At 43.2% G+C, this 22,099-nt stretch overlaps 2 protein-coding genes and 2 long non-coding RNA genes across 5 annotated transcripts in view; 2 read left to right on the plus strand and 2 right to left on the minus strand.

The window, feature by feature from the left end:
• The window catches only part of LOC140470839 (uncharacterized), a 38,516-nt gene extending 33,873 nt beyond the window's left edge, over positions 1-4,643 (minus strand). For both annotated transcript variants that reach the window (XR_011956739.1, XR_011956740.1), the window contains exon 1: positions 4,309-4,643. This is a non-coding gene — a long non-coding RNA (uncharacterized lncRNA). The remainder of the gene's footprint in view (positions 1-4,308) is intronic.
• Positions 4,644-4,679: 36 nt separating this feature from the next.
• Positions 4,680-5,962, plus strand: LOC140470836 (histone H4). Its single transcript, XM_072566816.1, has 2 exons — positions 4,680-5,593; positions 5,852-5,962. Exon 1 carries the CDS (start codon positions 4,848-4,850, stop codon positions 5,157-5,159), a length of 312 nt encoding a protein of 103 aa, XP_072422917.1. The 5' UTR covers positions 4,680-4,847; the 3' UTR covers positions 5,160-5,593; positions 5,852-5,962.
• A 111-nt stretch (positions 5,963-6,073) lies between these two features.
• Positions 6,074-7,324, plus strand: LOC140470828 (histone H3). Its single transcript, XM_072566810.1, has one exon. The coding sequence runs from the start codon at positions 6,089-6,091 to the stop codon at positions 6,497-6,499; it is 411 nt and encodes a 136-aa protein (XP_072422911.1). The 5' UTR covers positions 6,074-6,088; the 3' UTR covers positions 6,500-7,324.
• An 8,985-nt stretch (positions 7,325-16,309) lies between these two features.
• Positions 16,310-21,026, minus strand: LOC140470849 (uncharacterized). Its single transcript, XR_011956753.1, has 3 exons — positions 20,900-21,026; positions 20,199-20,250; positions 16,310-16,386 (listed from the first exon to the last, which is right to left on the minus strand). It is a non-coding gene; the product is annotated as an uncharacterized lncRNA (long non-coding RNA).
• Positions 21,027-22,099: the final 1,073 nt, after the last annotated feature.

Genomic DNA, 22,099 nt, shown 5'->3' on the forward strand with positions numbered 1-22,099 from the left:
TGTGATGTGGGGACCCGACTGCACACAATACTCCAGTTGTAGCCACCAGTTCCTTATACAGTTTCATTATTATATCCCTACTTTTGTACTCCATTCCTCTTCTCATGAAGAAGAGCATTCCACGTGCCTTCTTTACAACCCCATCTATCTTCGGGGCCTGTGTACTTGCACACCAAGGTCTCTCACTATATTCCCATTTACTGTTTGACTGCTTGACTTCCCAAAATGCATTCCCTCACACTTATCAGAGCTGAACTCCATCTGCCACTTTTCTGCCCAAGCCACCACACCATCTATGATAGATTTGGAGCTTACAGCTATCCTCCACACTATCCACTGCACGGCCAATTTTTGTGTCACCTGTAAATTTCACAAATTCGTCCACCACATTCAAGTCCAAATCATTAATGTATAAAACAAACAGCAGAGGTCCCAGCACTGAGCCATGCAGACCACCACTTGAAACAACTTTCCATTCACAAGAGCAGCAATCAACCATTACCCATTTGTTTTCTGTTACTAAGCCAATTTTGCATCCAATTCAACACATTACCATGTATCCCACAGCTTTTACTTTTTGAACCAGTTTGCTGTGATGATGATGCTCCTTTAACAATCTTGTAAAAGACACAGGCTCCGAAAAGTCTGACTTGTTGGGTTTTATTTTGATTATAGCTAACAAATTATGCCTCATGCAAAAGGCTTCCAAAAGTTTAAAAAGAACACTTGAACAATGAAAGGGGAGTGGCCCAGTTTCCCAGCTCAGCGTTTCTCTGGTTTGATTTGGTTTTTGGCTGTCTGGCTGTTGACTGAAAGCAGTCAGGCAATTGAAAAAGCTGCTGAACCCAAAGAAGCAGGTCCATACTTGTACTCAATCTCTCTGACATCTCTCCTGTAAGACCCTGTGTTGGTTTTATCTTTTTGTGCCAAAGGGTATTTGTGGGGATTGTTGCAAGTATTGGGAATAATATCGTTAAGTTTGTATAATCTGTTGGGCTTTCGGATAGGTTAACTTATTTAGCATTCTGTTCTCTTATAAGACATAGGAGTTTGTGTTTCATTGTAAATCAATTCTGTTTTGTTTAAAACAACATGGTTTGACCATCTACATCACATCTGGAATATCCGCATTACACCTGCTTAAAATAACTAGCAAAGTTAGAGTGCAGGCTACTTGAAATGTTTTGAGGGGATCTGGCATAGGGGCTCTTTGCAGGATTTGTTCTATAGTTCTGATTTGGGATTAGGGTTGCTGGACTCTAAGGCAGCGAGTGGTAGGTGTTAGTGTCTTTTGTTCCGGGTTTTGAATTCAGTTGGTTTAAACAGTGTTTGGGAGAGCAATAAATCTTTCAGTCAACAAGGGTTTTCTGTGGGGGTGAAAGAAGCGATTTTGGGGCTTTTACAAAAGGTGATTAAGGGTAAGCTGCTGGAAATGTGTCCTTCCTTGAGGAAAGGAGAGATAATTACAGCAGTTGCTCAGCATTTAAATTTGTTGGAAACATCATCGGAATCTTTAGAGATGGCTAACATTCAATGGAAAATTCAGCAACTTGATTTAGAGGCAAAACAGAAGGAAAGGTCGACAGAAACAAAATCTTTTGAATTATGATTAAATACAGAAGAGAGACTGAGGAGAGAGAGAAAATGAGAGAAGGGAAAGGAAGAAAGAGAGGGAGTTTGAACTTTGGAAATTGGCACTTCCTGAATTAGTGAAAACTCATGTGGAAGAGCACAGAGCTATAACGGCAAGATTGGCAGCTGAAATGGCTGATGGTTATGAGTTGGTCCATAAGTAAAACTTTGGCTTCCAAAACCTATTTCAATCCATGAGGGATAGAAATTGAGGACAAGAAAAATCCTTACATAGAAAGGAATTGATCTCGGTAAAGATCACAAGGATAACTGACCACAGGGTAAAAAGGAAACCCTTGAAGGGGAAAGAGAAGTTAACAAGCTCTGGTGTTTTTGCTGCAATACAGTAGGCTACATAAATCAGTGTTGGTGGTTAGGAAAAACACTAGGATGCTAGATGTAGGAAACAGGATAAGCCTGTTTTATTGGAGAGATAATTTTATTGGAGAGGTAACAGAAAGCACAATGGAGGTTCGAAACCTGCACCAGAATGTACAAGCTGGTTGGAGGTACCAGATCTTCTTAAACCATCTACCTCTGAAGATAAAGTTTACTCGCATAGGCCAGGAGGAGCAGGTAAAGTGGTTACAACATTAAGAGATACAAAGATCCTCTAAATCTGTGATGCTAAAAGATGAGGAGATATGAACCTCTGAAGGACTATTGCCAGAAAAAGGTTCTAGTAACGGGAATTCATTTTGAGACAAGAAATGCTGAATTGTGAGAAGTGAGGTTAGAATGGAGAAATTGTGGTCGGAGTAATCGACAAACTCTCAGCTCCGGGAATATAATTTATCCTTGATAATGATATTGTTGATTCACCGGTAGGAGTGCTGGCTACTGTTGTTGAAAAGCCAATGGAAACTCAGGCAACTGAATTATTGCTGGACATATATCCTGGGATTATTCCTGACTGTGTGGTGACAAAGTCACAGTCACCAGTTGAAACAGAAGAGATCAAAGAGTACAGATAAGAAAGTTGAAGTGAAATTAGCAGAGACCCTCTTGGGTCAGATGGTTGAGACAAACCGGGAATACACAGATGATAAAGCAGGCATGTTTAGCTTAAATCTTAAGCAAATTTAAAGCAATTGTATCAAAAGGCATACACAGAAGAAGAATGTGAATCTATTCCTGCATCTACAGAAATAATATCTTAATTAGGAAATGGAGACCATCACATATTCAGACTGATATGCAGAAGTTTATCGAGTTGTACTGCCAGTGGGTTATGAAGGGGTGTCGAATAGCGTATGAGCTACCACTAGGAGGTCATTTAGGAGTGAGAAAAACTCAAACTTTTGCAGAGATTGTTTGGAATTCACATTTAATTGTCATCTCTGTGTCTGAGAACTATTCAGTAAAGGATTAATTCTGTCCTTCTCAGTCACAGATAAACTCCATGTAAATGTGCTTCATCCAGGTTGGAGGATTTGAGCTATAGGGAGAGGCTGAACAGTTGTTGTGGTTCTGTTCGCTGAGCTGGGAATTTGTGTTGCAAACGTTTCGTCCCCTGTCGAGGTGACATCCTCAGTGCTTAGGAGCCTCCTGTGAAGCGCTTCTGTGATGTTTCCTCCGGCATTTATAGTGGTTTGTCTCTACCGCTTCCGGTTGTCAGTTCCAGCTGTCCGCTGCAGTGGCCGGTATATTGGGTCCAGGTCGATGTGTTTGTTGATAGAGTCTGTGGATGAGTGCCATGCCTCTCGGAATTCCCTGGCTGTTCTCTGTTTGGCTTGCCCTATAATAGTAGTGTTACACTATTGAAACGTCACAGAAGCGCTTCACAGGAGGCTCCCAAGCACTGAGGATGTCACCTAGACTGGGGACGAAACGTTTGCAACACAAATTCCCAGCTAGGCGAACAGAGCCACAACAACGAGCACCAGAGGCTGAATAGATTGGATCTGTTTTCCCTGGAGAGGGACCTTTTATAGAGGTTCATAAAATCACAAGGGGCATGGACAAATGGTGGAGGCTGGTACAATTACAACATTTAAAAGGCATCTGGATATGCGTATGATTAGGAAGGGTTTAGATGGACGTGGGACTAGATTTGGTTAGGATACCTGATCAGCATGGACGAAATGGACCGCAAGGTCTGTTTCCATGCTGTACATCTCTATGACTCAATGATTCCTTGTGCTCATCAGCAGGACAGAAGTTGCGCCGTGCTGCACCTTGTCTGGAGATTGTGTTTGTTTTTCATATGATTCGATACCAATTGAATGAGACATAGAAACTGAGCAACAACTGCACAGCTCCGTGAATGGGACTACTCACCACAGGGATGCTAACACGGTTCAATATTCAACTCCCAATATACTACCTGTTGAAGAGAGGAAAAACGGCGCGATATCTAATGTTTTTACCAAGACCCATATGTTTGTCCTTTGTGAGAGGTATCCCATTCCTTCAGTCGGTCTGCGATTCCACTATTGATTGCACACTTTCAACAAACAATGGGAAACAGAATGAAATTTCAACAGGGTTCAGAGGATTAAAAGCAACAAGAATGTCCCACAGCAGCAGCTTCCCGCTCTGTCCCCCTCAGCAGGCCCACACACAGCCCGAGAAAGGCCTCTCTCTTCCCCCCCAGCCCGCTCACTCCAAGTTCCGGGACCAGTTCCTGCTCCGCTCGGCCTCTTACAAACAGCCCCCGGTTCTCCCTGAACTCACCCTGAATCAATCCCGGTCTCTGTGTCCCAGGCTCCCATCCCGATGTGCTGCTGGAAGGAGCCTGCTGTTCCCTCCCTTCCCTGGGCGCTGATCTCTCCATTACGGTCTGTTTCAAACAAACCTCTTGCACTCACTGAGTAAATGCTCCTCAATGGCAGCGCTGGGGGAGGGCCTCACGCATGCGCTCATGAAGGACTTTTGCCCGAAACGTCGATTTCGCTGCTCGTTGGATGCTGCCTGAACTGCTGTGCTCTTCCAGCACCACTAATCCAGTATTTGGTTTTCAGCATCTGCAGTCATTGTTTTTACCTTGGGGAGAAAAGGTTCAGTCCCAGATACAGTTGGGGCGGGGGTGAGCTGGAGGCGGAGCTGGATGATCAAAGCCATTTCCCTGCTCTGTCTGTCACTCAGTTTCCTCTCCGGACCCGCCCCTCACTCTCTGTCAGCTCTTTCTCAGCCAGGTCCGGCCGGGTTGTATAAAAAAGGTAAGGGGAGGCAGCTCGGCTCTCATTCAGCAGCGATTGGAGTGAAGAAACGTGATGTCTGGAAGAGGTAAAGGAGGCAAAGGCCTGGGAAAAGGCGGAGCGAAGCGGCATCGCAAAGTGCTCCGTGATAACATCCAGGGCATCACCAAACCAGCCATCCGGCGCCTGGCTCGCCGTGGCGGGGTCAAGCGCATCTCGGGCTTGATCTACGAGGAGACCCGCGGGGTGCTGAAGGTTTTCCTGGAGAATGTGATCAGGGATGCGGTCACCTACACTGAGCACGCCAAGCGCAAGACGGTCACCGCCATGGATGTGGTGTACGCTCTGAAACGCCAGGGCCGCACTCTCTATGGATTCGGCGGCTGAGCATAAAGCGACCCTTTTCCAGCGAACCCAAAGGCTCTTTTCAGAGCCACCCAAACCCTCCGATAGAGAGCGGAGACCTGAGGACGGAGAAGGTAGCATATTGGGAGGGGATAGTGTAACGGTTCTATAACGTGTCATTTTTCCCAGACATGACCTTTTCAGAAACGATACTTTAATGAGTTTTGATGCTGGGACACAGCAGGATTTTTTCATAGCCTGCTCTTTCCATGTGGTGAAAACAATGACTGCAGATGCTGGAAAGCAAATACTGGATTAGTGGTGCTGGAAGAGCACAGCAGTTCAGGCAGCATCCAACGAGCAGCGAAATCGACGTTTCGGGCAAAGGCTTCCATGTGCCTGTTACAGACTTTTCAGGCAGCCATTAAGTTGTGTTTCGGCTGATTATGATCTGGTTGAAATAAAATATTGATTCGGTGAGCTTCCGTAATTTTATCGTGGTACAATTTCAAGATGTTTAAATCGGCGGAGTTCTTTAGATTGATTCGCGGCCGGTAGACGTTCGGCTGTTCAGTTTGTCTGGGCTGTTTTAAACCCAGCCTTTCCTCCTGCCTGTTACAGACAGATCCCGCCTCCTGTCTGCGCTAATAGCGAACTAGGCTTTAATCGGTATCGATTAAAGTATCGTTGCGGACGATTGGCGTAATATATCTTCATATGTTATTTTATTTCAGGGTTTGAGAGGGTGAATTCGGCGGGCATTTTGAAATCGGCCAACTGTCATTTCACGTTACCCAATCAGATTCCAACAATTCTTTTCCTGCCCTTTCTGTACCTTCCGAAGCTGTTTCTCTGTGTTGAAGGATAGGGTTGTATCCAATCCCAGCTCTAGGGCGGGCTCTCCATTCCCTTAAATAGGCAGTCCCGCAGCAGCCTCAGCATTGAGAGCATCAGTAAGCTGTGTGAAGGGAATGGCCCGAACCAAGCAGACAGCGCGCAAATCCACCGGAGGGAAAGCTCCCCGCAAGCAGTTGGCGACCAAAGCGGCCCGCAAGAGCGCTCCGGCCACGGGCGGAGTGAAGAAGCCTCATCGCTACAGGCCCGGCACGGTGGCTCTGCGGGAGATCCGCCGCTACCAGAAATCCACCGAGCTGCTGATCCGCAAACTGCCCTTCCAGCGGCTGGTGCGAGAGATCGCTCAGGACTTCAAGACCGACCTGCGCTTCCAGAGCTCGGCGGTGATGGCCCTGCAGGAGGCCAGCGAGGCTTACCTGGTGGGACTGTTTGAGGACACCAACCTGTGCGCCATCCACGCCAAGCGGGTCACCATCATGCCCAAAGACATCCAGCTGGCCCGCCGGATCCGCGGGGAGCGCGCCTAAACGGAGCCTGGCCGGCCCGGCACATTCACCCCGAGAGAGAGAAACACAACGGCTCTTTTCAGAGCCACTAAACCATCCAGAGAGAGCAGGAAACGATGGGTTGCATTACTATTGATATAAATAGGCAATGAGTTATAAGCAATATTGACATAGGCGGTGAAGTTATAACTAATGAGACCTCCTATGTTCGTAGAATTTATTATGACAGGTTGTGAATATAATTTTAACATAACCTTGTGGTAGTGGATTATAAATTTCCGCGAATCTCCCTCCCTCTTGGTATTCATATGGCTTGCCCTTCGGGGAAGGGAAAGATTTGGCGCCAAGAAATCAACTTGTTACTTGCAGACATTGGTATCGTATTTTAGGAAGTGCACAGCATAAAATGGGGAGTCAATTAAACAAAGTCACAGACAGCGGCAGTCAAGTTCCAATTACTGAGATCTCTAGTGATCGCAGATTTTGTTATAATAGATTCTAGGATTTAACTAGTAGGGGATGAGAGAATTGGCGCCAAAAGATCAACGGCTCATTTTCAAATTTGAAAATCCCACTGACCTGTAGAAGTTTTACAGATGAGAATGCGTTGATTTGTCTATCGATTACAGAAGTGTAGTTCATACAATCTCACCTTTGCCCCCTTTCCTCCTTTACAGCTGAAAAAAAAATCACTCACGGGTATTTAATATGTTCTCTGTCTCTATGAACACACTAGTGAACAAAGCGCAGAGGGATAGGGCCGCTCAGTAGTATTTGTTATATCGACTGTATGCTTACTGTACTAGGTCAATTCAGCTCTTCCTAATGCAATTAAAGGGAATGTGAAACCAAAGTCAAACACGATCGGGGTCAATTGTCATTTTGCAAGTACAAATTCACCGTGTGTGCTTTGCCCGGGCGGGGCGCGGTATGAGTGTGTGTACGCGCAAGTGTAAAGGGATATACACATACGCCTGTGAGAAGGTGCACGCATGAGTAAGGGATAGTATGTGTGAGCGGATGAGAGTGGGTGCCTGTGCTCAAAAGCTGTATGAATCCACGTAAGAATCTGTAAATCCATTTTCTTTAGATTATAATCAGTCTGACCATTGTAGCACAGTCTCACACAGGGCAGCTTGCACCTCAAAAGCATTATCAGTTGTGCAAGTTCACTTGAGAATGTAACATTTAGATGTTCTGCGATTTACTTGCAAAAACTGAAATCAACATTAGAGATCAACATAAAGATTAGAGATTAAGAAACAATGCAGGTTTTTTTTGAATAGATGGTTTCAGATAAATCACACTATAAACTTTTGCGAAAAATTCTGTCTTACGATCTGTTCTACGTGATGAAAGCTCCGAACACTAGTGCATACAAATAAATCTGTTGGGCTATAAATTGGTGTTGCGCGATTTTTAACTTTGTACACCCCAGTCCAACGTCAGCATGTCCAAACCACAAGGTGATAGTGATTGACTGATCTAAGGTACAAAGTTCAAGCTTCTCCACATTAAAAGTAAAATAAATCCGACAGAGATGACGGACTAGCTCCTTTCACAGATGCTGTGAGTGGCTCTGAAAAGAGCCTTTGGGTTGTGAAATTCAAGAACACTATCTTCACTTTTTAGCAGATCCAGCAGCGGCAGAACGTCTGGATATGAGGTAGCACCCCGCCCTGAGCGATGGTCACTCCGTCCCCTCCACACCCATATCCTTTGAATATCAGCGTCTGTGCATTGACAGAAAGTTTGTATTTATAACTGCAGCATCTGGTAATGGTCAATATATTGTACATTGCAGAAACTGGCAATAACAATGTTACTGCTGATGTTACACTGTTCATGTCAGTTTCTCACCAGTGGATAGTTGCATTGTATCCTAACAATTCATTGTTTTGCAGCTAACTCCGTATTTCATTCTGTAACTGCCAGTCTGTTGTTTCTAATCTTATTTTCACTCCGTTTCTGTCTCAATATGTGAGAACAAATATTTCAACATTTCTAACTTTCAGATAAAATTAATTTTTTTTACTCCATCCCTGTAATGTCACAAAGACCTGTAATTGAATCTGTCAGTATATGATCTGTGAGCACACAGTAAGTTAGAGATAAAATGAAAGGTGAATTATGCCTCTCATTTGTCATGCAATTGCAGGGTATATACACTACAGTTATTAATTTCTTTTCAGACTTGTCAGTTTAAATATCTCAAAGCAGAAGACAACAAGAAAAATGAGAATTCTGTGACATTTTTATCTGCCTGTGTGTACTCAGCTCCGAGAATGTGTGCTATCAAAATGTACCTGTCAGTTTTTTTGACGAATATAAGAACTTTGTTTTAAATCTTACATTGGAGAAACTGACAGGTATGAGTGTTTGAGTGCAGTTTTCAATCTGGACCTGACAGTTTCAACTAAAAGAATGGATGAGTGAATTTGAAAGTATCTGTACCTCTCAGTGTGTGCTCTGTGAATAAGTGAGTGTACTTATAATATTTGGCTCTGTTTAAGATGACACTTCCCAGAAACTGCAGGAGCTCTTTTTACTTCAAGTCTCTGTTGCTCAACATGAATAAGATTTTATCTATTGCCATCCATGTCAGGTGGCACACTGGTGCCAGGGACCCAGTTTCAATTCCAGCCTTGGCTCATTGTGCAATTAGCACACAGACATGTTCCCCATGTCTGCATTGGTTTTGTTATGGCACAGGGTAAACCCCTTTGCTAATTTAAATCCAGCAACACAGAAAAGATTTATCCTATCCAGTAATCTGTGAAAATATGATCGGCCATGAATTAGTTAAAGTAAAGATTAACAGCTTTATTTATTAAAGTATAACAGAGTGATAACTAACACGATTTACAACTCCTTCCTCTAACCTATCTTCTATAATACTAGTCCAATAGAACTCCTGATTAAGATTTACAAAACAACACTTATCTCAAAACCAGTAGCTTTCGGTTCCTTGCTGTATTCATGTCGTCTTTTGTCCTTCTTGGGCATTGTGCTTTACTAGTTACTGATCGATAAAGGTGCTTTCAAAAGAGCTATTTTTCAGGCAGTCTTTTTACATGCTGGGGGCTTGGCAATTCTCCTCCCAATTGTTCAATTTTCCCAGGTCTTATACCTCCAGAGCATCGGATTGTGTCATTGGTTTTTAAGAATGTCAATACACTCAGTATCAACTGGTTTGGAATTTGGTACCTTCAGGATATAATTTAAACCGATTGGCTGAAGATAAAAACCAATTCGAATGCAACCAAACAGCTACTTGAGTTGTTCAACCAAATGTTACCTTTTTTTCCCCAGAACACTTGGTACTGTCCAGTAGTTCTACTGGCTGATAACTTTCTTAAAGGTACAGTACACTCACATCTTCATAACAGTTTTGGCTGGGTGCTCCAGTTTCCTTCCACAGTCCAAACATGTGCAGCTTAGCTGGATTAAGCATGGTAAATTGCCCTGGAAAAATTCATCAATGTGCAGCCTAGGTGGGTTAACTATGGTAAAGATGTGGTTATGGGGGTCAGGTAGGGCCTATATCTGGGTGTGATGTGCTTTGGCAAGTTGTTGCAGGCCAATTCTGGTTCTTTTCTGTGACCTCTATCTGCATTGGAGAAATTCTATGTACTGTAAATGAAAGTGAGACTTTTTACACTGTTGCCAGTCTCTGACACTGTAAAACAGTTTGGATAATTTCCACAACTTTCATTCTATGGTACAGTTTATTATTGTATGTTATTTTCTGGATTGGTCAGTCTCTGGTCTGATTGTATACTTTGAATTCATTGTTCATATGTTTATAACAAGACCAGTATGAGAGTTTCTTATTCTGCGTCCAATAATCTCTGGGTATCTATTTAAATGTGTACCATTTCATGTTAATGTTTAATTCTATCTTCCAGTTTATTAGCCAGTTTGTGTTAACAGACATGGACCACTCTATTCTGGCCAGGTACAGGCCACCCCTACAGCCTTTGACAAAGTCCCATATAAAAGACTGGTCCAAAGTCAGCTCTTGGAGTCTCAAGCAAACTGGAGCTGAAATGAGATGCAGACAGGATGCAAACTATAATGGTGGAGGGTTGCATTTGTGACTGGAAGCCTGTGACCAGTAGTGTACCACAGGGATCAGTGCTGGGACCCTTGGTGTTTGTTAAGTACATATTAACAATTGGATGTGAATGTAGAATGTATAATTAGTAAGCCTGTAGATGGGTTTTTTTTGTGGGGAAGTGTTAAATGTTGCAGTGCAGCCTTGGAGTGCAAAGGACCTGTTTCTGCCCTGTATTGTTCTTTGTTCTGTGACACCGTGTTGTTGACAGTGAGGGGGATGGTTTCAGGCTACAGTGTGAATACATTGGGCAGAGCAATGACAAATGGAATTTAATCCTGATAAATGTGCATTTTGGAAGGTCTAAGGGAAAGAATTACACAATGAAGGGTTGGTCCTGAGGGAGTACTGAGGAACAAAAGGACCTTGGTGTACAAGTCTATAGATTGCAGACAGAAGGCATACAAAATGCTTTCCTTCAGTACCAGAGCTGTTGAATATAAGAGCAAAGAAGTCTTATTCCAACTTCATAAAACAGATCAAATACTGAGTGCAGTTCTGACTGCCACACAGTTAGAAGGATGAGATTGGCTGGAGAGGATGCAGTGGGTTGGAAAGTCTCCATCAAAGGGGAGACTGTATGAGCTAGGTTTGGTTTCCTTGGAGCAGAGGAGGTTGAGGGAGGATCTGACTGAGATATACTAAATTGTGAAAGATGCAGACAGAGTAGATTGTGTGCATCTTTCTCCCCTTGGAAGCTATGTCTAAGACCAGAGAATAAAAGTTGAAGGTGCAGGGAAAGCATTTAAGAGGATATCTGAGAAAAATATTTTGACCTAGATGGTGGGTAAAGTTTGTAATAGGATGCTTGAGTGTGTGGTGGAATACTCCCACAGCATTTCAGCAGCATTTGGATATGCCCTTAAGAAGCCAGGGTATAGTCAGCTATGGGCCAAGTGCAGGTAAATGGGATGAATGCAGTTTGGTGTATGTTGGACATAGTGGGCTAAAGGGCCTGTTTCTCTGTTGTATGACTCTATATCTCTATAACATCCTTGTAAACCTTTTCTACACTATCTCAACTTTAACAACATCCTTCCTGTAGAAGGATGATGAGAATTGTACACAATCTCCTGAAAGTGACCTCGCTGGAGTCCTGCACAGCCACCAGATGACATCCTACATTCAATGTTCTGACCAATGAAGGCAAGCATGCCAGAGGCCTTCTTCACCACCCTGTCTATCTGAGACTCTACTTTCAAGGAAATATGCACTTGCACGATGTGGTCTCTTTGTTCAACAACATTCACAAAGGTCCCACCATTAAGTGTATAATTGTTGCCCTGGTTTGTCTTACTAAAATCAAAGTCCTCCCATGTATCTAAATGAAACTACATCTGTCACTTCTTGGCCCATTGATCCACCTGATCGAGGTCATAATTGGTATTTTTTTTCAGTGCACAGTGATATAATTATTTGAAGACTGTTGAAGTAAAGGTAGGTGTCAATTAACCTTCACTGTACTGTGATGGTACTCACCATCATTGGGACACTTGTGTAACTCTACGGAGGGGAGGAGGAAGGCATAAGGACTCTGATTTTCTCTCATGCAGTGGAGGAAAGTTGGTGTGTTGCCTCCCAGGTGCCAGGGTTCCTGATGTCTCAGATCGTGTTTTTGGGACCCATGGAGTGGGGGGTAAGCTACCCAAGTCGTGGTCCACATAGGCACTAACAACATAGGAAGGAAAAGGGATACGGATTTCAGGCAGAATGTGAGGGAGTTAGGGTGAAAGCTTCGAGCTAGAACAAACAGTTGCTATTTCTGGTTTGTTGCCCGTGCCATGTGCTAGCGAGGCGAAGAATATGGAGAGAGAGGAGTTGAATATGTGACTAAAGGGATTGAGTGGGAGGGAGAGTTTTGGATACCTAGATAATTGGGGCTTACTCTGGGGTAGGTGGGACTTCTACAAACAATGTGGTCTACACCTGAAGCAGAGGGGTACCAATATCCCAGGGGATGTTTGCCAATGTTCTTCAGTAGGGTTTGAATGAATTCAGTAGGGGGAATAGGAACCTAAATTGTAGTTCCCATGTCCAGTGATTGAGCGTAGTGAGGTTAGAAATATGGTTTCAATGTCGCAGCAGTGCGCCAGCAAGTATGAAGGTGGTTTGAAGTGTGTCTACTTCAATGCCAGGAGCATCGGGAATAAGGTGGGTGGACTTGCAGCATGGGTTGGTACCTGGGACTTTGATGTTGTGGTCATTTCAAACACATGATCGAGCAGGAATGGTTGTCGTAGGTTCTGGGATTTAGATGTTTCAGAATGAACAGAGAATATGGCAAAAAAGGGGGAGTTGTGGCATTGTTAGTCAAGGACAGTGTTACAGTGGCAGAAAGGATGTATGAGGACTTGTCTAATGAGGTAGTATGGGCTGAGGGTAGAAACAGGAAAGGAGGGGTCACCCTATTGGGAGTTTTCCATAGGCCTCAGAATAGTTCCAGAGATTTAGAGGAAAGGATTGTAAAGACGATGCTGGATAAAAGTAACAGGACAGTTGTTATGGGAGACTTTAACTTTTCAAAATATTTACTGGAAATACTATACTTTGGACAAAAATTGACCCATCTGAAGTATTCAATGTGTACAGAAGGGTTTGCTGACACAGTATGGAGACAGGCCAACCAGGGGGCAAGGCAACAATGGATTTGGTACTGGGTAATGAACCCAGCCAGGTGTTGGAGGTAAGTGAGCAGTTTGGTGAGTGACCACAATTCGGTTATGTTTACTTTAGCGAAGGAAAGGGATAGGTACATACTGCAAGGCAGGATTTATAACTGGGGGAAAAGGCAATTATGGTGCGATTAGGCAAGATTTATGACGCATAGGATGGGAAATGAAACCACAGGGGATGGCACAATTGAAATGTGGAGCTTATTCAAGGAACAGCTACTGCGTGTCCTTGATAAGTGTGTATCTGTCAGGCAGGGAGGAAGCGGATGAACAAAGGAGCCGTAGTTTACGAAGGAAGTTGATCTCTTGTCAAGAGGAAGGTGACGGCTTATGTTACGATGAGGCGTGAAGGTGCAGCTAAGGTGCTTGAGAGTTACAAGCTAGCCAGGAAAGACTAAAGAGAGAGAACTAAGAAGAGCCAGGAGGGGACAAGAGAAGCCTTTGGCAGATAGCATCAAGGAAAACCCTAAAGCTTTCTATAGCTATATCAGGAATAAAAGAATGACTAGAATAACTTCCAGGCCAATCAAGGACAGGAGTGGGAAGCTATGTGTGCAGTCAGAGGAGATAGGAGAAGTGCTAAATGAATAGTTTTGTTCCCTAATATGTTCCCTAAAGCACTCTGCTAGGAGGCATCCAGTGTCCCCAATGTAGAGGAGACTGCATCGGGAGCAACAGATACAATAAATGATATTGGTGGATGTGGAAGGCTCCTTTAGGACCTTGGATGGAGGTGAGGGAGGTGTGGGCGTAGGTTTTGCAATTCCTGCTGTGGCAGGGGAAGGTGCCAGGATGGAAGGGTGGGTTTGTAGGGTGGCGTGGACCTGACCAGGTAGTCACGGAGGGAAGAGTCTTTGTGGAAGGCGGAAAGGGGTGGGGAGGGAAATATATCCCTGGTGGTGGGTGGGTGGGTGGGTGGGTGGGGGGGGTTCTGTCCTTGTTACGGTTGGAGGGGTGGGGTCTGAGGGCGGAGGTGCAGGATGTGGACGAGATGCTTTGGAGGGCATCTTTAACCAAGTGGGAAGGGAAATTGGGGTCTCTAAAGAAGGAGGCCATCTGGTGTGTTCTGTGGTGGAACTGGTCCCACACTCACCCATGCACTCCCTCACAGACTTAAGACACTCTACACTCACCACACACCCACATGCACACATATTTTGGGTGTTGAATTTCTACTTGCAGAGTTACATTGCACTTTGCTCAAAAACTGCATACATTCATGTAGAACTCTGAGCTGCAGAAGATGGGAGAAGATACTAAATGAGTATTTTGCATCAGTGTTTACTGTGGAGAAGGGCATGGAAGATATACAATGTGGGGAAATAATGGTGACATCTCGTAAAATGTCCATATTACAGATGAAGAAGTACTGTATATATATTGAAATGCAACAAGGTGGAAAAATCCCCAGGGCCTGATCAGAGTTCTGTGGGAAGTTACGGAAGTGATTGGCGAGATTATTTTTATCATTGATAGTCACAGGTGAGGTGCCAGAAGACTAGAGGTTGGCTAGCATGGTGCTAGAATTTATGGAAGGTGGTAAGGAAAATCCAGGGAATTTTAGGTTGGTGAATGTTGGCAAGATGTTGGAGGGAACCCCGAGGGACAGAACTTACACATATTTCGACAGTCAAGGACTGATTCTGGACAGTGAACATGGCTTTGTGCATGGGAAACCATGACACTCAAACTAATTTGAGATTTTTGAATAAGTAACGAAGAGGATTTCCCCATGGGAGACTGGTTAGTAAGGTTAGATCACATGGAATACAGGGAAAACTCACCATTTGGATAAAGAACTGGCTCAAAGATAGAAGACAGAGGGTGGTAAAGGAGGGTTGTTTTTAACACTGGAGGCCTGTGACCAGTGGAGTGCTACAAGGATCGGTGCTGGATCCACTACTCTTCGTTGTTTATATAAATGCTTTGGATGTAAGCATAGGACGTATAGTAAGTCAATTTGCAGATGACACCAAATTGGAGAGTAGTGGACAGCGAAAAAGGTTACCTCAGATTACAACAGGATCTTGATCAGATGGGCCAATGGGCTGAGGAATGGTAGATAAATGAGCTGTGTTGTATTTTGGGAAAGCAAATTTTAGCAGGACTTATGAATTTAATGTGAAGCTCCTAGGGAGTGTTGCTGAACAAAGAGACTTTGGAGTGCAGGTGCATAGTTCCTTGAAAGTAGAGTCGCAGGTAGGTAGGATATTGAAGAAAACATTTGGTATGATTTCCATTACTGGTCAGAGTTCTGAGTACAAGTTGCGGCTGTACAGCACATTGGTTAGGCCACTGTTGGAATATTGCATACAGTCCTGGTCTCCTTCCTCTCAGAAGGATGCTGTGAAACTTGAAAGGGTTCAGAAAAGATTAATAAGGATGTTGCCAGCGTTGGAGGATTTAAGTTAGAAGGAGAGGCTGAACAGGCTAGGGCTGTTTTCCCTGAAGCATCAGAGGCTGAGGTTTATAAAATCAAGAGGACATAGGCTAAATAAATAAGGTATTTTCCCTGGGGTGGGGAGCCCAGAACTGGAGGGCATAGGTTTCAGGTCAGAGGTCACTTTTAAATCTTGCCCGTAATGGGAAACTTTTTTATGTGGGTGGTGGTGTGTGTATGGAATGAGCTGCCAGAGGAAGTGGTGGAGGCTGGAACAATTCCAACATTTAAAGGCATCTGGAAGCGTACATGAATAGGAACGGTTTAGAGGGAGATGGGCCAAGTGCTGGCAAACGGCACTGAGTGCTGCCAAATAGGACGTGATTATTTTCGAATATCTGGTTGGCATGAATGAGTCAGACCGAATGGTCTGTTTCTGTGCTGTACATCTCTATAACTCTATGGCTGTGAATTATAACAATTATTGGCAAATGGGGTGATGTACATAAAGACAGAGAGAAAAGAAAATTAATTCCTCCGAGGTAGTTGACTCTTGATTTGAAAATTTCTCTCTGGAAATTGAGCCAACATGTGTCTAAGTCAATCTGCTCTGTTATGGTGGAAAGGATGTTCTTCAGTCTGACTGCAGTAACATACCTGTTGCTTGTTAGAAGAAAATGATCACACTTGGCTTTGTACTGAGGACATATTACACGGTCCTGGTCCTTCAAGTAATTGTCTGGAAGAAGACAGAAGAGACATAGTCTGTAAGTCAATGAAATAATTTAATAATCATTAGGCTGTTTTTCCTTCAAGACAGCAATTCCAACAGGCTGATTCTATTCTTGGCCTGAGCTGCTCTTTAGTGACTGTATATTAAAAAAAATTCTGCACCAATTCACTGAGAACCAGATACTAACCAACACCTCTACAAATGTGATAATCTGATGCCAGTGTGTGTCTGGATATGACAAATTCCCCATCTATCCATAACTGTCAGTTCCTCCCCAGTGAATATGTGAGAACAATTATCAAGATGTACCTGTTAAATGCTGCTCTGTGAATATCTGAGTGATAATTACAGTTTGATAATTACTTTCAGTATAATCTGTGCATACAGGTGAGTGAATGCAGTTATGAATCTGTCCCTGTCACTCTCTGGTAAATATATTTACATTTTCTCATCACAAAGACAAATAGGGACAGATTGATAACTACACTCATACATTCACAGAACATGAACTGACAGGTGCAGATTGATAACTGAACTTGTGTGTCCACATAGAGGAAGCTGCCAGGGACTGGTTGATAAATAGATTTCATTCATTTTCAATAAATAGAATCAGTCCCTATGTGTTTCTCTGATGTGGATATGCGAGTTTAGTTATCAATATATACCTGTCAGTTTCTGCCCAGCGAATATGTGTGTCCCGAACAGTTTCTGCTGTGTGTCTGAGAGTGCAGTTGTCAACCTGAACCTGTCAGTTTCAGCTATGAGAATGTGAGTTTTGATATTGGTCTTGACCTGTCAGTTTCTGCTGTACGAATATTAAATGCAGTCATCAATTTGTTCCCATCAGTTTATTCTGTCAGAATGTAGATATTGATCTCTACCTGTTAGTTTAAGCGAAATCAATCCGTGAGTGCAATTATCAAACAGCGTCTGTCAGGTTTTGCTATTTGACCCCAGAGTATCATTGTCAATCTGTTTCTACTATGTCAATTGACAGTGTCCTGTCTCTCTCAGTTTCTTCCCTGTTAATATGTGAATACAGTTATTGATCAGTACCCATCAGCTTCTGCTCTGTGAATGTGGGTGTATTAATTAAACTAGCTGTCTGTTTCAGTGACGCGAATGTGGGAGTATAGTTATCACTCTCTAACTGTCGTCAATTTCTTCTTTGTCAAAGTAAGTATAATTGTCAATCTGTGCCTTTTGGACTCTGCTGTGTGAATAGATAAATATAGTTATCAATCTGTAGCTGTCAGTTTCTGCTTGGTGAATACGTTTGTGTAATTGTCAATCCTTCCAAGTTTCTACCATGTGACTGTGTGAGCTGAGATTTCATCTGTCGCAATCAGCTTCTGCTTTGTGACGGTGAGAGATCAGTTATCAATCTTTCCCTGTCAGGCTCTGTAGTGTCAGTGTTTGAGTGTATTTATTAATCTTCCCCTGTCAGTTTGTGCGACTGTAGTTATCAACCTGTACCTCTCAGATTCTACTTTATGAATATATGAGTATAGTTATCCATTTGATTTGATCTGATTATTGTCACATGCACTGAGATACAATGGAAAGTATTGTTTTGTGCACTTTACAGGCAGATAATAACATACAAAATGCATCAGGGTAATACAACAGAATCCACAATACAGTATTAAAGCTGCAAAGAGAGAGATTAACATTAAAAGTTGAGCAACATTAGAGTGGTGCTGGAAAGGCACAGCAGGTCAGGCAGCATCCGAGGAGCATTATGGATAGAATGTAGGTGTTCTGCAAGGTGGACACCAAATCTACATTCAGTTTCCCCAACATAGAGGAGACCACATTGTGTGCATTTTCGTTGTCACCGTCAGTTCGGAGGACCGGTCGCTTGACCTGAAATGCTGCCACACCTGTGAATTTTCCACTAATTTCTGTTTTGTTTTCAATCTCTGTCAGTTTCTCCTCTGTGAATGTGCGAGTTTTGTTATCAAAGTGTACAAGTCAATTTAGGTGATTTGAAATTGGGAGCATAATCAATCTATTCATGTCAGTTTCTGCTTTGTGAATATGAGAGTGTAGTTGTCAATCTTTCTCTGAAATTTATTACCACCTGCATGTGTGAGTTATTAACTGACCTGTCCCCGTCAGATTCTGCTCTGTGCATCTGAGAGTGCAATTACTAATTTGTATCTACCAGCTTCTTGTTCATAAATATGCATATTCATTTATCATACTGTACCTGTCAGGTTTTGCTATGCGAATGTGTTAGTCTAGTTATCAACCTGTACCTGTCGTATGTGTATGTGCATGATTATTGTTCTCTCCCTTTCAGTTTCTGCAATGTGAATATGAGAAAGCAGATATCAATCCATGTCTGTCAGTTTCAGTTGTGTCCATACGAGAGTTTAGGACTTGATGTATATCTGTGACAGCAGTTCTTAGGGTGTTGTGATTGGGCCTTAAACGCGTACGCATTTTGTGACTTATGACTCAATCACAGAATTGGTATGGACATTCAGCCGGTTGTGTCTGTGCTGGGACATTCTATTCTTTATCTGTTCTTCATACCAGTTTGTAATAACTGTTTGGCATTCTGAACTTCATCCACTCACTGCCAGTGTCTCAGTGTAAATGCCAATTTGAGATTAGTTCTGCAATTTGAATACCTATAGTACCACTTTTGCTCTATGTGCAGTGACGAGTCAAGTATATGGATGCCATTCTCTTTCTACGTTCAGTTGTGTTTTTTCAGGCAGCGTGTAGGATAAACCAGTTCAATGTTTGCTAAACCTGTGTGATTGAGGGATTAATGTTGGTTCAATACTTACCTTTGCAAAGAATTTGAATTTTACTGTATTAAATATCCGGTTTAATTTTACATTTTGTGTGCGCAGTAGCCTTTGTCAGTTGTTGCTCGGCACTGTGATAATGTAACATCTTCTGAAGTGATTAATAATTTGGTCAGTCAATTTATGACTGTCCATATCTGGAAATACTTGTTGGCCTAAATTGCATTTTTCTCCCTTTTAACCATTAACTGGCTAAATGTGAGTGAGTTTTCTGTTGTGCTGCCAATCTGTATCACTTTGAAGAGTGGTACTGGTCTATATCACACCACATTGTATGTCTCTTTGTGCTTCCAGTCCTGCATGTCATAACCTGATGCAATTTATGAGGTGGGTTTAATGTCTTATCAATCAGTGTTTCATACATTAAAAAGTGTGGAAATGCTTCTGCATTACTCAGGCCCTCAACCAGAATGGGAGTGTGGATAAAGTGTATTTTCATCAATACCAGGCTGAGAAACAGACAGACAGAGACAGATGTGTAAGCACATGTGTGAATGGGCTTTAAGCATCCTCTCTTGAAGCATCCTCTGTCGATAAGGCTTGACCAAGAGGTACATTTGGAATTTACATTGTTTGATTATTGTCTTTGCACAGGACAACTATTTATCAAAAGAATAAATTTGTCCTGCTCAGATACTCAATGTCCAACTTTGCTTCTATATCTGCACTCAATATCAACTTCATACTTGTTATAACAATGTAACAGCATGATTGATTATTGATTATAACTTTTAAAATGCCCACATGGAGTTAATGCAGCTCAAATGTATATTTATTATAAGCATACAGTCTAACCTGCTCTAATCTTATGAATGATAATTGGCTTTGAATAATGGAATTTTCCCATCACTGAGGTGGTATGCATTGAGAATAGGGTGAAATAATATAGATTTATATATTGTCAGTTGTGTTTAACTCTTGGATTGAATGTGTACTTCTGGAAATTGAGCTCAGACAGTGGAAAGGATATTCTCCTCTCTGACAGTGGTAACATACCTCCTGATTGAGAAGCAGCTGGTCACACTTGGTTGATCCATCAAATATTTGCCTGGAGAAAGACAAAAGAGAGAGCTCCTGTACATCACTAGCAGCTGAGTAGGAAGACATCAAATGATCAATGCAATAATATTCAGGACATGATCATTATAATTCTATGTTTTTGAACAAGGTAAGGTGAACAGAGCAGATCCTGGTTCCACTCGAGACCTGAGCACCTTCCAGTCTTTTTCTATTTTCGAAATTCAAAAACATTTTACTAAGATAAAAATAAATTAACCAAGAAATGCACGGCTCCACAAATGTAATAATTACACAGCTCAATATCCAACTCCCAACTGTTGAAAGGCGAACACCGGGCACGATTTCACACACTTTGTGACGTTTCCCGGTGCCTGCTATATTTACCCTTCACAGGATTATTACATTTGTTTCTGCTGTCCTTTACTTCAATGTCTATTCGCAACAAACAGCTGGAAATAGAAGCCAAACAATGAATTTCCATCAGTGTTTAGGGGATTAAAAACCACAAGAATGTCCCACAGCAGCTTCTTCCCGCTCTGCCTCCCTCAGCAGGCCCACACACAGCCCGAGAACGGCTTCTCTCTTCCCCCCCCCCCAGCCCGCTCACTCCAAGTTCCGGGGCCAGTTCCTGCTCCGCTCGGCCTCTTCCAAACAGCCCCGGTTCTCCCTGAACTCACCCCGAATCAATCCCAGTCTCGGAGCCCCCTCTGTGTCCCAGACTCCCATCCCGATGTGCTGCTGGAAGGAGCCTGCTGTTCCCTCCCTTCCCTGGGCGCTAATCTCTCCATTGCGGTCTGTTTCAAACAAACCTCTTGCACTCACTGAATAAATGCTCCTCGATGGAAGCGCTCGGGGAGGGCCTCACGCATGCGCTCACCTCGTCAGGAACAACAAGAATGGGGCGGGGCAGCATCGCGCATGCGCTACTCTCCAAATGCCTCCCAGAAACAAACATCAATTGGTCATTTCTGAAAATGTGTTGCTGGAAAAGCGCAGCAGGTCAGGCAGCATCCAAGGAGCATTTGGTCGTTTCCCTAATTCCCTTTTCACCCAGTTTGACGAAAGGAGCTGGGGTTTTGGGAAAACGGCAGGGAACTTTCAAACTGGGACACTGTCCCTTTATGAAACTCCAATGGAGCTCCTTCCCGGATCTCTCACAATCTGATCAGGGAGCGGGGAAACTGGCGGTCACTCGGCCCTGTGCTCCACTATTCGATAACATATGGTCAGATCGAATGTTAACTGTGGTATTTAATCCTGTCGACAAATATTAACTCTTTGCCCAAAGTAACATACAGATGGAATAAGTGGAACATTCTTACGAAGGCAGAAAATAACTGATGGAGAGAGTGTTGCATCACAGTGTCAGTGCTTATTTCTGGGTCAGGAGACCTGTGGAAAAGTCAGACCAGGTGTGCAACAACACCCCTGGGACTCGATTTAGTTTGTCGTGGATGACAGATTTTAGTGTCAGGTATGCTGCAGACAGAAACCTTGTGATGGATGCCACAACGAGAGACCCCAGCTGTTTTTGTTTATTCACTCCTGGAACGTGGATGTCGCTGGCTGAGCCGAGCATTTATTCTCCATCCCTTTGAGAAGGGGGTGGTCAGCTACCTTCAGGAACAGCTGTTGTCCATGTGCTGCCCACAATGTCATGAACAGGGAGTTCCAGGGTCTTGATCCAGTGACAGTGAAAGAAAGTGGTTTTATTTCCAAGTCAGCATGGTGAGTGTCTTGGGAAGGGAACTTGTCCGATTTCAAGGCGGTATTCCCTGACATCAGCTGCCTTTATCCTTTTAGATGGAAGTAGTTGCGACTTGGAAGGTCTTCCTTTTACAAATTACAAAACTAAAATCTCTTTGTCAGCGGCCTAG

This window comes from Chiloscyllium punctatum, chromosome 52 (assembly GCF_047496795.1).
Source record: "Chiloscyllium punctatum isolate Juve2018m chromosome 52, sChiPun1.3, whole genome shotgun sequence".
Taxonomy (NCBI): Eukaryota; Metazoa; Chordata; class Chondrichthyes; order Orectolobiformes; family Hemiscylliidae; genus Chiloscyllium; species Chiloscyllium punctatum.

Excerpts from the sequence above, each read along its gene's own strand:
- LOC140470836 (XM_072566816.1), top strand. The coding sequence starts at position 4,848 with ATGTCTGGAAGAGGTAAAGGAGGCAAAGGCCTGGGAAAAGGCGGAGCG.
- LOC140470828 (XM_072566810.1), top strand. The coding sequence starts at position 6,089 with ATGGCCCGAACCAAGCAGACAGCGCGCAAATCCACCGGAGGGAAAGCT.